Source organism: Mus caroli, unplaced genomic scaffold, assembly GCF_978045245.1.
Source record: "Mus caroli unplaced genomic scaffold, Mus_caroli_1 scaffold_3, whole genome shotgun sequence".
Taxonomy (NCBI): Eukaryota; Metazoa; Chordata; class Mammalia; order Rodentia; family Muridae; genus Mus; species Mus caroli.
In genome coordinates this window covers 7147640-7164474 of record NW_028227258.1, presented here as the reverse complement: position 1 = coordinate 7164474, position 16835 = coordinate 7147640, and the positions used below count along the sequence as shown (strand labels likewise).

Below are 16835 nucleotides of genomic sequence, written 5' to 3'. Positions count from 1 at the left end.
AAGAAATACAAAAATCACATACACCCCCCCCCCCAGGACAGTGCAGCCATCATTGAAGGCAAGATGTGCCAACAACCCGATGTTTGCAAAGAGCCAGGAGAAATACGCTACCTGCAAGATCTTGATGTATAGGCCTCATGAGCCGTGTTAAGGACCCCATGAAGGATAGTCCCTGTACAATGGTGAAATTCATCAGGAATCACACCAATCAAAGAATTGTCAGCAGAGGGAAGGACAGGAACACAGACCCACATTCCACCCTGGTAACTTAGAGGGACCTCAGCTCAGGCCAAGTCAGGATTCTGGCTGTGATGCTAAAGGAATTTCAGGACTCACCACTTTAGTGACGAGAAGTTAGTGATGTTATTAATGACATTATTAAATTTAAGCATGAGGATTAAAGGAAAGAGAGGCACCCAGAGGAAAGTGACACATGCTGAAGTAGTGCTCTACAGAGAGCACAGGTAGCTGGGTACGTGCTCTGTAGGATTGCACGGGGAAAGGAAGACACCCAAGCATGGACACGCAAGCGATTAATTATCCCAGGATTAGCCATTTATCCCATGTCAGAAGCTCCCCAAGTTACTCCCCCTCCCCCCCGGAAAGGCGGCTAAGGCCATTTTCCCTCTCTCTTGATTAGGTGGCTCCAAGAGGCTGACAAAGGCTTAGACCTTCAACCACATTCACCAAAAAGCAGGGGCCTTTTTCCTTATCCGCATGTTCCCAGGATGCCCCCTGAGAGTCCTGCCTCAGTATCCATCATTAGCAATAAGACACACGGATACCGTGTACCATTTGATAGAGAGGCTCGTAAGACTTTGTCACAACTTCCCAGAAGAACAACACCAGACTAATGACAAGAAAATATCAGATGGGTGGGAAATTCTACAAAGTGTCTGAGCACCAAGAAGAGCTCTCCAAAGGTGACAAGGTCATGAAAGGTGAGAGACCTGAAGAGGCTGAGGGCACAGTAAGTGAGGGCACTGACATTCTGGGAAGGTCTCAGGAGAAGAGAAAGGCCGCTAGCAGAGCCCCGTGGGGTCTCAGGGAAGTCTGGAGGTGGAACATCACACTGACATCAGTCACTCAGTCTTCCTAACCAGGCCACAGTTATTCGAAATCTCAGCACAAAATAGCTATACGAAGAACAAATGGGCTCTTTATGCAGACCGTTGGCATAAGTCTAAGATTATTTTAAACAGATGTGTTATAAAAACTATATATTTTACTGTCTATGTGTGTATTTTAAAACAAAACAAACTCCTTAGGATATTCTCTTCTATTCTATCTATATAGGCAGGGTAGAGAAGATGTGTGTTTGTGTGTGTGTGTGTGTGTGTGTGTTTGTGTGTGTGTGTGTCTGTGTGTGTATCTGTGTGTGTATGTATGTGTGCATGTGTCTGTGTGAGTGTGTGTATGTGTGTATATGTGCATGTGTGCATGTATGTGTGTGTATGTGTGTGTGTCTGTCTGTCTGTATGTGTGTGTATGTGTCTGAGTGTGTGTGTATATGTGCATGTGTGCATGTATGTGTGTGTGTGTATGTGTGTCTGTGTATGTGTGTGTATGTGTGTGCGTGTGTGTGCATATGTGTGTCTGTGTGCATATGTGTGTCTGTGTGAGTGTGTGTGTGTGCATGTGTGTTTGTGTGTGTGTGTGCTGGGGTCCTCACACGAACATGCTCAGTGTTCACAGAAGTGCAGCATGTTGGTGGACATGAGCAGCTGCTCCTTTTCTGATGCTGTCCACTTTATTTTTGACACAAAATCCCTCACTGGCCTGTAATTTACCAAGCAGGCCAGGTTGGCTGGCTAGGAAGTCCCAGGCATCCTGCTGCCTCTGCCTCCTCAGTCCTGGGTTTAGAGTCTTGTGCCAGCACACCTGAACTGTTTTCCCCCGTGGGTTCTGAGGCTCCAACTCAGGTCTGCATGCTTACAAAGCAAGTGCTTTACTGGCTGGGCTGTCTACTGGCTGGGGCCTGGCATAGCAGTACCTCGGGTCTTAGTTTACATGCTCTCTTCCCATCTCCATTAGCCCTCTCAGCTAATACCAAAGTTTCCACTGAACAGATTAGTGTATGGCCCCCAGGTGGAGTTCAGTGCTGGATTTAGGCACAGGCCTCAGCAACTTCCATATACTAACAAATTTAACCTCCCAGTGGCCCTATAAGGACCAGCATTAGCTCACTGTTGATGCTTTACGCTTAAAAGAGATGTTTTATGTCTTGGAGAAGCGTCTGTCTCCCAGGTGAGGTTTCTATATGGATGGTCCCCATGTTTCTGCTGGGTCTCACAGGCAGTGAGGGACAGCTTGTTTCCTGTTACACTCTTCCAGGGACCTTGTTGGAAAGCCTCTGAATGAGGCTCACTGCTTCATCTAGCAGAGACATCAGGTATAGATAGTTCCGCCCAGCAGGATAAACAGGGGGGTTGAAATGCTCTATTTTTTCAAGCCTGCAGCTGAGCTGAATAATCAGTGGGAAATATAATATTGAAAAGCAAGGGGGTACTTCAAGGTTTCAGAACACGATGCCTCGAGACATGGTGTCTTCACCTTTGAAGAGACGCACAGGCAAAGTCACTCTTTCCTTGGCCCCTCCCCTGAAGGGCCCTTCAGAGAATTCTTAACCTTCTTCAAAAGTAGAGCATAAAGCTTTCAGCCCAGAGGCACCCCATACCTAGAGGAAAGAAACACCCTTCCTTCAAAGACCCAGAGATGACGAGAAAAGCTGGAGAAAGTCTCTGTAAATCCTCCCGATTTAATATCACTAGGCCTTGCTTTTTGCCTAATATTGCTCCACAACTGTCTGCTTCTTCAGAATTAGCCTGCAAACACATTTTCCTTTTCCAACGAGTCTTCCTTCTGAAGACTCCATGTACATAAACTTATAATAAGTTAAAGTCCCATCTAGGCTAAAGCTGTTCATGGTGTGGACACATCAGCCACAAAGAATGAGCATGTCCCGGGGTAAGAATGTGGTCTTCATTTCCCTGGAGCCTGAGAACTTTCTAGACACACTGCTGTGTTTGCCATAATGCCCAGCATGTCTGACTGATACTCAGGAAATATTTGAAGAACACAAAAGAATGAACAGTGGCTGTGTGCCTGGGTTCCTCTGCAATTGACCTACACCAGAGCCCTTAGAATAAAATGCGATCACCAGCAGCCCTCCTTCTCCTTGTAGCCCTCCTTCACCGAGCTACTTTTTGTGTGTCGCTTGGATTTCTTGTCTGAGCAGCCTATGTCAAGAAATTAGCTGCTTACCTTGGAAACCTGTAGCACTATCACTGTGTCTGGGGAGCATGCAGCGCCCACACCTAGCTGCCTCTCCTTCACGGGAGAGCAAGCCACAGTTCTTTCCTGAGCCCCCACCCTGACTCCCAGAGGGCACCATAATGTTTCAGGAAGACCCTTAGGAGACAGAAGGTCATGGAAACAGTCAGTGTCAGGTGAGAATTAGCCAAATTGTGGCAATGGTGGAAGAAGAGTGGGCTGCCAGAAAGACGCACGATACAGTTTCATGCCTCGCAGACCATCAGCCACACAGGTGTCATTATCACGCTGTACCTGCCCACCATTGAGTGTCGGACTCTGCTTGGTGAGCTATTGCCGAGTAGAAGCTGTCCCCGCTGCTTCTGATGGCAGCTTTATTAATGCTCACGAGCTAATAATTCCAGCAGGATCAACTCTCCAGTATTCATGATACCTTTGAGATGTCCTTCACATTATGGATGAGATATTAATTTAGTTCCATGACAGCAATCAGTCTGAATCATTACTTTGCTAATTAATAAGAAATGATGGCTGACAGAGAGCTGTAAACTCAGTAATGTGCTAAGTATGACCGGAAATAAGATTATTAGGTGGAATTTAAATGCTTGGCCTATTATTATTGCAAATAATTTACAAAGGGAAATGAGATTAAAAATACTCACTATAGCTTAGTTTAGAAAGCAATGATAACAAACCTTTTCTGCAATTTATAGTCCGTTCAAATAATGGGTTTGGCTCCCTATCTGGAGGTGGCATGATTTAAAGGTCCACTGTACCCAGCATAATACATTTTGATGCTGTCACTGGGGCAGCACACCATTAATTCTGTCCAGCTTTCTGAACACTGATGGGTATGAAGTTTGGTAAGGGAGGGAGGGTGGGGGCTGACATGCTAGCCTGTCTCTGGGGCTTCGATGCTGGCCTCCATGGACAGCTACACAGGCTGTGAACTCAGCATTTGCTAATTACAGCTTTCATCCATGCCTGTCCTTTTATTTGACTTGCAATGAACATTTTGAATCAGATTCTTTTTTTTTTTTATCTAACTTTGCTTTTAGTGTACGTGTATCTGAATGTATGTCTTGTGTGTGATGTTGTCTATGCAGGCATGAGGTGTTGGGGCTCTAGAGCTGGGGTTACAGGAGGTTGTGAGCCACCTGATGTGGGTGCTGGGAACTGAACTCAGGATGTCTAAAAGAAACGATTGCATTTCTCATTGCTGAGGCACACGTTCTGGATGGTGGAACTAAAGATACAAAGGAGGATGGAGGCATCACCCCTCATCTCAAGGAACAGATGGGGAAATGAAGAAAGTAGAGAAACCATCCATGAACTGTGGTAGAGGAGAGGTACAAGGAGGCCAGGGAGCCTGCAGGGCTGTCTCAGGAGGGGAAGGGGCTGCTATGGTTAAAACAGGAAGGTGAAGGTTAACTGCTTGGGCTCTTCAGGTTTACAGATCTCTGTCCAAATCCTACTTCCTGTCCCTTATCAGCTCTGAGACTTTGACTGGCCAGCTGTTTCAGGTCTGTGGGCTCATTTGTAAAATATTGGAGCCAGCATTACAACTCAGATTATCCCAAGAGTCGGTGAACTAAACCATGTGTTTACTCTAAGCACAGGGCTGGCTTGGGTGTGTGCATAGGAAATGGAAGCCATTATCCAGTAAGGAAAAAGCCAACAGCTTCCAGGTAAGTGAAGGATGGAGGAGAAGGAACTTCTATACTGAGCGCAGGAAGGATGTCTGCAGGGTCGGTTCTCTGACAAGATTTTCAGGATGGCTAACATAAATCTGTGGGTGCAGGAGACAGGACCAGAATAGTGTGCAGAAGGCACGTCCTGAAGGGCTGCTGAGCTAAGCTGGAGAGAATGAATTCTGTTCTAAAAGCTTTGGGAAGCCCATGAGCTTTGGGTCAGGACTGTGGCGAGATCTATCAGTCCAGGGATTTCGGAACAGGGAAGCAACAAGGGTTGGCAAGAGCAGTTTGTGGTGATAGCAGGAATGGGCTCAGGAGGAGAGGGCTGTTGGCCCTCACATGGCTTGTACCCAGGAGTTCATTCTCCCAGGTCTTGTGCAGTCCCCATCTGCCATAGCCATTTGTACACCGACCACCCTCCTTAGTGGTTTTTAAATATAAATATGGAAGCAATCCTTTCCCCCAAAGAGTCCATTATCTCAATACTTTTAGGGCCTACTAGAAAGTTTCTTCTTAGTGAATGACTAGCCAAGGCCACTGAGGTCCATGGGGTGGAATGAGACAGCCAGACCCCAGGAAGGCTTGGTGGAAGATGACATCCTACACCATCTTACACTTTACACCTGCACCTTCGGGATTCATGCATTGCTCAGCCGTTTGCTTCTCCAAGAATTTAGGCCCAAATCCCACTCCACATGCAGAAGGCCGCTGGTCAGTCATGTGGGCTGCTACCCTATCTACGGAGTCCATGTAATGCTTTGTCTCTCTGTGCTTCTGTTTCCTGGTGACAAGGAAGTGACAGTTACACTTTCCTGAAAGCCCATGGACATTGTGTTTAGATTAGAAAGCAGCCCGACTGTACCATAGACCAGAGAGTCTATTGAATTTCCATTAATTTACTTATTCACTTTACATCCTGATCATAGCCCTCCTCCCAGTCCTCCCTCAGACAGCCTTTCCCTCCCCTTCACCTCTGAGAAGATGGAGGCTCCTCTGGGTACCCTCAGGATGTCCTCAGGGTGGGTTACCCTGGTACATCAAGTCCCTGTAGGACTTGGTATATCCCCTCCCACTGAGGCTAGACAAAGCAGTTCAGTTAGAGGAACAGGAACCACAGGCAGGCAACAGAATTAGGGACAGCACCCCTTCCAGTTGTTGGGGGACCCACATGAAGACCAAGCTGCACTTCTGCTACTTAGGTGCAGGGGTGTGGGTTAGACACCATCAATAGGACAAACCAGCAGCCTAGAGAATCAGAAAAGATCTTCACCAACCCTACATCCAAAGAGGGCTGATATCCAAAATACATAAAGAACTCAAGAAGTTAGTCACCAACAAATCAAATAACCCAGTTAAAAAATGGAAGGTAGAAGCTAAACAGAGAATTCTCAACAGAGGAATCTCTAATGGCCAAGAAACACTTAAAAATGTTCAATGCCCTTAGTCATTAGGGAAATGCAAATCAAAACAACTCTGAGAGTCTACTTTACACCCATTAGAATAGCTAATATCAAGAAGTCAAATGACAGCACATGCTGGCGAGGATGTGGAGCAAGAAGAACACTCCTCCATTGCTGGTGGGAGTGCAAACTTGTACAACCGTTCTGGAAATCAATCTTGGTGGTTTCTCTGAAATTTGAGAATAGTTCTCCCTCAAGATCCGTCTGTACCACTCCTGGGTATATACCCAAAAGATGCTCCACCATAAGGACACTTGTTCCACTATGGTCATAGCTTTATTCTTAATAGCCAGAAACTGGGAGCAGTCCAATTGCCCCTCATCTGAAATACACATAAAGACAATCTGGTCCATATGCACAATCAAATATTACTCAGCTATTAAAAACAAGGACATCATGAACTTGGCAGGCAAATGGATTGAAGTAGAAAGTATTCGGAATGAGGTAACTCAGACCCAAAAGGACATATATGGTATCAAACTTCTTATTTGCTAGAGAACCGGGTCTGCCCTTGGTCATATCAGAAGGAAAGGTTCTTACCCGGGGAATGCAAAGATTCCTCCAAGTTCAGTTGAAAACCAAGGATGGATATTTCAGAAAACCTCAGGGAGTCAGACGCCCTGACAGTGAGCAAGCAACATCTGCACAGGCACTGCCTTTGTAACCTCCGACCTTTGTGAAATGGCTATGAAATGAACAAAAGTCTCTGGTTAACTAATGAATGACTTCCGTTGAAGGTTCCAGATGGAAACTTGATTTGTGAAAATGAGCATTTGCTGAGGTCTGCTGCCATGGTGAGAAAGAGGGGAGTCCTGGAGAAGCCAGAGAATGGTTAATGCTTTGAAGGAGGCCTTGTGACAGAGCCCACGCAGCTGGCAGCCACCTCCATCAGTTCTCAGTAGGGCAGAAAGGAGACCTGCCTCCTGCTGTAGACCATGTCTGTCCTTCCTTTCCAGGACCCAGCAGCCATCTGTAGCTGAGCACTAACTAATGTGCCCTTGAGGGCATCATTCCAGACTGTGTCCGAGATGGATGGCCTGTTTTTCAGACTAGTGAATACACTCCCTGTAACCTCAGTGCTGTGCTGAGCTCCCACCAGCTTCTAGTGGATTCATCATAAACTTTCAAGACCAGTGCTGATGCCACTAGTGTTTTATAGACCCAAGAGCTGAGATTCTGAGACACAGTCACTATAGCCTGACCAAGTTCACCAAGGACCACTGAAGGTCAAATAAGTTTCCCAAGGTCACAACTCTCTTACAGGCAGAAATGGTTTGTTTTATCCATAGGCAACTTTTTTTTAGACCATTAAAGAGTGGAGGACCTCCCTGATATTTAAAAGTACCTACTGTATGAAGGACAATGAGCCCCACTGCTCTGCACCCTGGGGTTCCAAACATGGAGGCAAACATACAAGACTTCCCATAAGGGGGTTGCCTCCTGGGCCATTCAACCAACTCAATAGCTGCCACCAACACATACCAGGCCAAATTGTTTCTTGCCCTTTTGGTATATTACATTTTAACTCCTACAGCCTAAGGAGTATGTATGTTGCTGGGGTTCCTATTGCTCCCTAGTTACATTCAAAATGAAGCCAAAGGCAGAACAGAACAGTTGGAGAAGGACAAACTTACAGGTTGGTTGTTTATACTCTGAGAAAAATATTATTTTTAAAAGACATTTGATACTTAGTTAAGGATTGTAGAGAATGCTACTTAATAGTTTCATGGTAGGTGGTGTTCCCATGGTCACTGTTAGTTTGGTGTGGGCAAGGCTTGTTGTAAGCATCTGAGATAACAAAGCTGAGCTATGTTTTTTGAGTCTCTCATGAAAATCTTGGTAGCTTTCAGCTTAACTGCAAGATAGTGCTTGGGAGACTATGAACTCCTGTGTGTATCTTACATTAGAATCTTAATTAAGATTAGGGTAAGTTAGCGATAGACGATAGTCTCTCTTGTGCATTGTCTGCCGCACAATGTGCTCACTATCTCTGCACACTCTCCACAGCCAGCTTGGTGTTTTATTTTCACGTGCCCACTTTATAGATGGGGAAACCAGGCTCAAAGTCATGTAGTTGGGAACTGAGTCCTTGTAGTTCAGTCAACATATCTTGAACATAAGGGGCAGGTGGAGGCATGAATATGTGTCTCTCCTTGTCTTCTCTTCTCAGGTGGTCAATATTGATTATTAAGCAGACAGTATCTAGAATAACCTAGGAGGCAAACCCCTTAGCATATCTGCGAGGGAGCTTTGAGCCTGCTTTAATTGGGATGGGAAGGTATGCCCTAAATGAGGATGGCATATTCCTATGGGTTGCATCCTTGAACCATAAGAACAGGAGAGGGAACCGAGCACCTGGATCCATCTCTGCTTCCTGGCTGGATACAATGTGACCAGATCCATCTCTGCTTCCTGCCTGGATACAATGTGACCAGATCCATCTCTGCTTCCTGCCTGGATACAATGTGACCAGATCCATCTCTGCTTCCTGCCTGGATACAAATGTGACCAGATCCATCTCTGCTTCCTGCCTGGATACAATGTGACCAGATGCCACTGGCTCCTGCAGCCAGGACTTCACTGCCAGCATGGACTGTACCTTAAAACTGTGTACTGAGATAAACCCTTCCTTCCTTAGGTTGCTGTTGTTGGGCAATTTGCCATAGTGAAAAGAAGTTTACAGAGACACCTTCCTACCCTTCCCTGAACAGCCATGACTAAGTAGAGAAGATGCTCCCAGGAACCCAAGCCTTCCCTCTAGTGGCTCCTGGCACTTCATTCTGAGACACAACTGTGGCAGCACCCTTCTGAAAAGTCGTTGCTCAGAGCGTCTTGGGCAGACAACTGCTGAACATTTTCAGTGTCAGCTGAGTTGCAGAAGCCCAGAGCTGGATGCAACATATGGCATGTTAACATTATCTTAATTTCCTTTTTAGCATCATTCCATACATTGTCTCCATCTGATCATACTAAGTCGTGAGGAACTGTGAATAAGAGAAATGACAAGTTAACTCGCCTTTCATTTGTTTTCCATAATAAATGGAATATTTCCTTGAACACTTAAAGCCATTAACATCTCAATTTATTCATGCTTTTTCTTCCTGGCATCCTAATGACAATATTACATAATTATATCTGCTCTGTAGCCATCAGTTTTGATGGCAATGCCTTGCATATCTTTTGTTAGACTGTTGATTGAGAAGGAAGCTTGCTTTTTTATAGCATCCCACCCACTTCTTGAACCTCAATTGTCAAACAGGGAAACAATGTCAGTGACGTAAGTGATCAGGAACTGGATGAGGACCCAATCTAACACACTCTGTACTTACTACATACAAGGCACTGTTCCAGACACTCCGCATGTGTTAGCTTACTTAATCCACCCACAACACTCCACAGTGGATTCTATTATCAACACCTCCATTTCTATAAATGAGGAGGGTGAGGCAGAGAGAGATGAGGTGGCTTATTCAAGGTTGCTTTAGTTTATCCACACTGGGCTTGGACTTTGCAGTCTGGACCTGGTGAAAGGATACTTTTATGTTCCAGGTTTCTCTCTCTGTGCCTTCCTTTCTCCTGTGTGACTCAGGTTTATATAGAGGAATCCTACTGTGCTGCGTACTGAGAATGTGGCAAAGTGGCAAGAGTGTAGCTTGAATACCTGCTAGAGTCAACCTTGGAGTTTAGCCGTCATGTTTGAGGGACTAGGGGGAGGGACAGCCAGACATAGGGGTGCATAACTATTATCCTGACACTCGGGAGGTCGGGACAGGGGTATGGTGACTTTGAGACCAACATAGGCTACACAGGGAGACCTTTAACCCTCTTTTAGAAAGCAAGAGGGAAAGGATCTGGTCACAAGGGCTCCGTCCTTAACAGATTAATGGATCTGAGGATCCATGGGTGGTCTTGAAGGTAGGCCTTTTACAAAAGCCTATTTCTGACTCTTGTCTATGCCCTTCTCACAATGTATGCTATCTGGTTTTGCCTCACCATTCCCACAGCACCTGACTGAACCAACCTAAACGAGGAATGATTTATTTCAGCTCCTGGAATCAGAAGGTTCAGACATTATGGTGTGGAAGATGTGAGAAAGAAGGACAGCTCATGTCCTGGGGGCCAGGAAACAGAGAAGGGAACACTCAGATCCCCAAGGCTTCCTTTTATCTACCTGGATCACAGCCCATGGGGTTGTACTGCTTTGCTCAGTCCACACAGGGAAATGCCCTCAGAGACACACTCAGAGCTGTACCTCAACCTTCTAGGTCAACTTGATGAAGATTAACCTTCATTCCACATTACATCCCGACCTTCACCCATCACAGCCCCTCCATCTTGGACAAGCCTCTAGAACCCTGAGTTGCATAAATTCTTATTCTTCATAAGATTCCCCAGTGTGTGGCATTCAGTTCTAGCAGCAGAGAGATGACTAGCAGGGATGTGTTTAAGTACGTTTTTCAATCTTGCTCTGTCTGTTCAAAGTATAATTCTTGCCTGAAGACCTATGTATGACCTTTGAGGCATGGTCAGGTTTGAAATGAGTGAAGGGCAATGTACTCATGCATTTTAGCCAACAAGATGTAACTAACTCCTGTGCAGGTCTGATGGTTTTAAACATCAGGGGTGAAGTCATGAGGAGATCATGGGCATCTCTGAAAATCAAGGAGATTTCAGGATTGATTGGCCTCAGGATTCCCTCTACATCCGTGCTTTCTGTAGGCTACTTTCCACAAACCAAGCCCTTGCAAAGAGCCCAGTGCTTCTGTAGACACATAGTATTCTCAGCCTGGGCACAGGTCAGGAGAGGCCTCCAGGCATCAAGCAGCAGAGATGTGTGCACACTGCCTTTAAAGTGATGGAGCCAAATAATTGTGCCTGTTGTTTTGGCTCTAGGAATATGAACCAAGACTAGACTGTGGTCAGAGAAAGAGACTCAAAGGAATATTATAATTTCAGGAAACTCTCAGTCCAAGGAATTGCCCCATGGATTCATTTAAACATCACTGCATTTCTTCCAAATGGCAAGGAAACTCACAATTCTTCATGCCTGTTCATCATCAATATTATGCCAATTATTGCATTACTTTTGGCTGATTAATATTCAGAGAATAAATGAAACCCATAAGATGGATTCTCTAGGAGTACAAACAAAAACTTTCAATATTTTCTATCACATAATTAAATGATGTTTGCTGTTTCTACAGTCAGGACTTGGGACATGCTAATTCATTGCTCTAAGAAGGTGCATTGACATGATTTGTGTTTGATACTCAGAATCAGCTGATGGTTTCTAAGCCCTAAACGGCTCTGCTGATGAAGTACCTTCATGGAATCAATCCTACCTGCAGAAGTCTGGGGGCACCATGCCATAAACGTCGATCCTGTCACACAGCTCCAGAGCAATTGTCATGGTGAACCAGCCAGTGCTCAGCCAAGTGTTGGAGATCTTCCTGGAAGGAACAAGGGTGAAGTCTGCACTCTCTGGTAAAGCAGTCCCAGGCTCAAAAACATGCTGGAGCCAACTATTAAACAACCTCCCACCCTAACACACACACGCACATACGCCCATGCACACACCCCCACATGCACACATGCACACGTGCACACACATGTACCGTACATGCACCCAGGCCCACAGGCAAGCATTCACACATGCACGCACTTTCTCCTACTCTCTCCCATTTGGTGCACATTAGAATTTTGATAAACCAAAATCTCTTCTAGTACATGCATAACTAATGTTGATGCTTAACGGATTTCTACATCATTAAAGATAATGATCATTGTTTGAATGCTTAGGTGTGTGCTGCCATAATTCAATTGTAGGATGCCAATATCCATTTGGCCATTTGTTATTAATGAGAAAATTTGACTAGAAATTCTCCCTGTGTCCCTAAATAAGCTAGATTACAAATAATATAAATATGGATAAACAAGTAGGTCTTGCTACCTCTCTTTCCATCTACCTATTAATCTACCCACTTATCTATCATCTATATATGCATATATACATGTATGTATGCATTTATGCATGCATGTGTGCATGCATGTATGTATGCATGTATATAACACATCTATCTTCTCATATTTATCACCATCATTTGTCACTTATCTATCACCAATCAGTTTCATTCTGTCATCTGTCTATTATCACCTATCACTTATCAGTCATTAATCTATTATCTGTCTACATAACCATCTACTCATTTATCATGTATGTATATATGTATCTGTCCATCCATCTGCTCATGTATCTGTCCATCCGTCTGCCCATCCATCCATCCATCCATCCACCCATCCATCCATCCATAGGTGAAAGATTGACCCAAAGCACATTAAGAACACCAGCATTATGACGAATTTCTTTTCTTAGGAGCACATACGCTTGGGAAGAGCTGAGGAAGAGAGCCAGAAGGATGCTTGCATCTAATAGAGCCTCTACATTTACCTTACCTAAGGTCATTCGGAGCCTTCTGAAATGTCTAAGTCCCAAACTGACAAGTTTAAGGAAATAAATCTGTGCATTTTGCCATTCATTAACGTGTGCATTCAGACGTCTGAGTGGAGGCTGAACAAGCAGCCCAGCCTCAGGAGACCAGTAGAGACACATTGGCAGGAGACCAGTGGAGACACATCAGCAAGGTCTAATTTGAGTCCTGAGAATGAGTCACTGGTCTCCATGCTCCACCGCTGTGGGTGTTAATTTCAGATCTTCTGGGACTGCTGCCTTTTCTTTCTTCAGTGCCATGGCATGCCTCATTAGCCAGCTCCAAACACCTTATCCCCAAGGTCAGACTGTCTGACTTTGCCCAGCCACAGAGCTGTATGTGAGGTGAATCGCAGAGCTCAAGAAAGCGCTTTCCAGATGCACTGCAGAGCTCTGCACTTTGGGAAGGGAGACTGTTAAACAGTTTGCTTTATTCCCCTTCACGCAGGGATAGGAAATATTTCCAAGGAGGCTTTTGCCTTGCGGAGAGCCTGACAGACATGGGTGGGCTTCAGCTTCAAACACGTTTTCCTCCTCTCCAGAGCTTCCTGACCAAGCTTGTCACAGCCCCTACAGACGAGGAGAACATGAGCCCCACAGTCTCCTGTTCCTGTCACGTGCAGCTGGATAACCTGGATGGCTTTCTGCTCATCCCTGAACCCCAGTCTGTCTACAGAGCAGATACTAGATGCTCTGTCCTCTGGCCATTTGAGAATGTTAGAAAATATCCACAAAAGGGACGCGGGCGAGGGCGGTGGTGACACACAGAGATCCCTCTCTTCTCCCCTGGCTGCTGGGGTGAGTGGACGAGGTAAACAATTTAGCATTCCTTCAGTGCTGTTTAGTATCCAGGAAGAAAACCCTTCCAACCCTCCGGTGCTGGGGTCTGATGGAGGAGGTGCACAGGGCAGCATTTATAAAGAACAGAAGTGCCAGCTTTTGCACTGGATATATTCCAAGGATATATTCCTTGCCTCTCTCTCACTAGGGCTATACCTTCATAAGGCTTTGGGCTAGAGGGGTTGGGAAGGAACTGAATGAGAATGGGAAGAGGAGGAAAAGCCCTCCTTTAAAGGGGAGCCCATGTTCGTACCTCTGCTTTGTTAATGTACTGGGCAGTTCTCCCCAGACTAGTCTGACGGTGGAGCCCGGGAAAAACACAACCCTCACTCTTATCCCAGAGATCCCTGAGAGATCTGGGAACCAATGGCCACACCCATACCTTCCGCCTTCCCATTCCCAGGAAACACCAACCAGGGCTTTCCTGGGAGCAGAAACTCCTGGGAAGTTCCCCTGTGATGCCACAGCCTAGAATACAGGAGGATGTGGGGGCCACAGGAAGGGGATCTGCAGGTGGAAATGGGAAGAATACAAAGTGGAGGACTAGAAGAACTGAAGTGAGGCACTCTTTTAAGTGCCACTTAAAATTCTCCAGACTTCCTAAATAATAGCCTTGGGATCACACACCATAGAAACGCAACTGCTTTGTTCTGTCTTCCTGAAAGAATCGGAACTCTTTTTTTTTTTCCCCCTCCAACAAAGGAATATCTACTGTTTTTACAGTTAATCAGCTGTAATGAAAGAATATGAAGAGCTGTCATGTGCTTATTAGAGAAAATTAGCAGATATTCTTTTATATGATGAAGTAACACACTGAGCTGATAACGCTATAGTGCACACTAAATTACAATTAAAGGCCTTGCTGCTCTGCCAGAATCTCATTTATAATCTCAATGGAATATTCTTCCTGCAGTTATTTCATTTATGCTTCCTTTATGTAATTACTATAATATTGGTTCTGAATCATATTTTCCTAATGTGCCCTTATTCAATTATAAAGTTATTTTCAAGTATAGTTACTTTCTAATATCAAAGAACATGATTTGGCCATCTCTGTCATCTGCAGGGCTTCTTAATTGCAGAGTGTTCACGGGTCATTTTCATCTCCATTTTTAAGGGTAAAACTTCCTATAAATCAAAATCTCCTGACTTGGCCCATGTCTTAAAAAATATTAGCCTGAACAGAATGTTCCAGTGACGAGTTTGGTTTGGATAGAAAGCCAACTCTTTAATGTGTCTTCAACATATGCGCTCATATTGTTGGATGTCTCTGCTTACATACAAGGAATATTTTCAACCCAAATGTTCTGGGTTTCAGTCAAGTGGAAATCTGTTCTGCAAGGCTGTCTCTGTCTCTCAGCCTAAGAATAAGGACGCATAAGAATAATGAGTCAATAGCAGGCTAGCTTTGTAAAGACAGTCTCCTAAGGTAAGAGATGCAAGCTCCTTTGGAAGGATCGATATGCTTTGGCATACAACAAGGTCATGGGTGAGATTGCCCAAGCAGGGCAGAATGGGTGATAACTGGGGTATATCTGCAGGAAGAGGCCCAGGAGCTCAGCTGCAAAGACTTGGCTCACTTCTTACAGCTGGACTAGTAAAGAGAGATGTCTGAGTTGAAGGTTATCCCTGGTCGGTTACAGGGAGGAGTAAGGTGTGTCTTGTATGAGACTGTTCCTTAGGGACCTCAAGAGGACAAAGGGGTGGGATACTTTAGTCTCCGGGCCGATCATATCATGTGATCCCTTGCAGAGATTCAGCAGTGTGCAGCTGTCTTTGTGAACCCTGCTTCACGGTTTTGGGTAGACTTACTTTTAATGAATAATTATTAAACAAAAAAGAGAGAATGCATTTTTTTATGGCTCAGACAGTTTAACCTTTTTTTTAAATTTCTAAGCAGCAACATTTAGTTGTAAATAGTTTGCTGTTTGTCCATTCCTTATAAAATGTGCTCTTGGTGAAAGAACTTGTTAACATTCAGGGCTGTTTCCTGTTGCTGGGCCACAGGGTTGAGCATGATAGGAATTTGTATCAGCTCTTAACTTTTAATCAGGAGTGTCCATGTGATCTGATCCATGGCTGGGCTAGAGACTGACTAGGTTAGCCACAGGTCTGGGCTGTGCTAGTGGTAGGGCTGTTGGGCTATTCTTGGGTCTGTTAGCTCGCCATAAGTGTGATGGACCACTCACAGGTGTGTTTGGCTAACTGTAGCTCTCCTAGTCAAGCTATAGACCCACTAAGCTAGCCATGGGTCTGGCCTGTGGTAGCCACAGGTCTGTTGTGTCTTTCCCAGGAAAGAGGCTGCTGTAGTGTGGACAACAGTAATGCTTCCCTCCTGGGGCCCATTACCATCAGGTCCAGCCCTCAAACTGCCATAAAGCTCCCAAGGTTGAAAAACACAGCTCTTTTGTCTGAAGAATTTGGGATACTGGACTTTGTTTCCCAATCATGTGTTCCTAAGCTAGCCAAATAGTAGGTTCAGTAATTTCTGATCTTTATTTTATTTAACAAATCTCTTTAGATTTAAGATAAGAAATGGAGTAACAGTTCTGTTTTTATAAGAAGTGCATTAGACCACTAAGCATATGTTAATTATAACAGCGTATGGTTTAGAGATTAATTATGAGGCCAGCCTGATGACCTGTAGTCACTGTCCCTTGCTTCCACAGGGGTGTGAGGTAGGTCATTGAGTCTCTAGGTCCATGGCTGCGGTTCCAGCTCAGAGCTGAGTGTCCAGCCACCCCTCTGAGGCTTCCCTGAGTACCTCAGTGATTTCCATCCCTCTATGGCTCTGTCCAGCTTATGACCCTTTTCCCTCTGACCTTATCTTATTCCACTTGCCCAGATGTCCTGGACGCACCCACAGGGGCCTTTCAACAGTGTGCTCTCTCCCTGATCCTTTGATCTCTTGGGAAGGCTTCTATCCTTCCCAGATCTTTCCATACTTGTAAAAAGACCGTCCAGGGTCTCAGTCTGAGGCATCTTTGTGAGAAAGCCTTTTGGTCACCCAGACCACAGAACTTTCAAAAATCTGCTACTTACAATGAGAAACACACCAGGACAAGAAGTTCATTCAGATGT

General features: G+C 45.0%; 1 protein-coding gene across 1 annotated transcript in view; it reads right to left on the bottom strand.

Moving 5' to 3' along the window:
• Positions 1–16835, bottom strand: part of St6galnac5 (ST6 N-acetylgalactosaminide alpha-2,6-sialyltransferase 5) — a 168438-nt gene that overhangs the window by 12125 nt on the left and 139478 nt on the right. The window contains exon 4 of the mRNA XM_021158846.3: positions 11770–11877. Coding sequence (XP_021014505.1) covers positions 11770–11877 — 108 coding nt within the window. The remainder of the gene's footprint in view (positions 1–11769; positions 11878–16835) is intronic.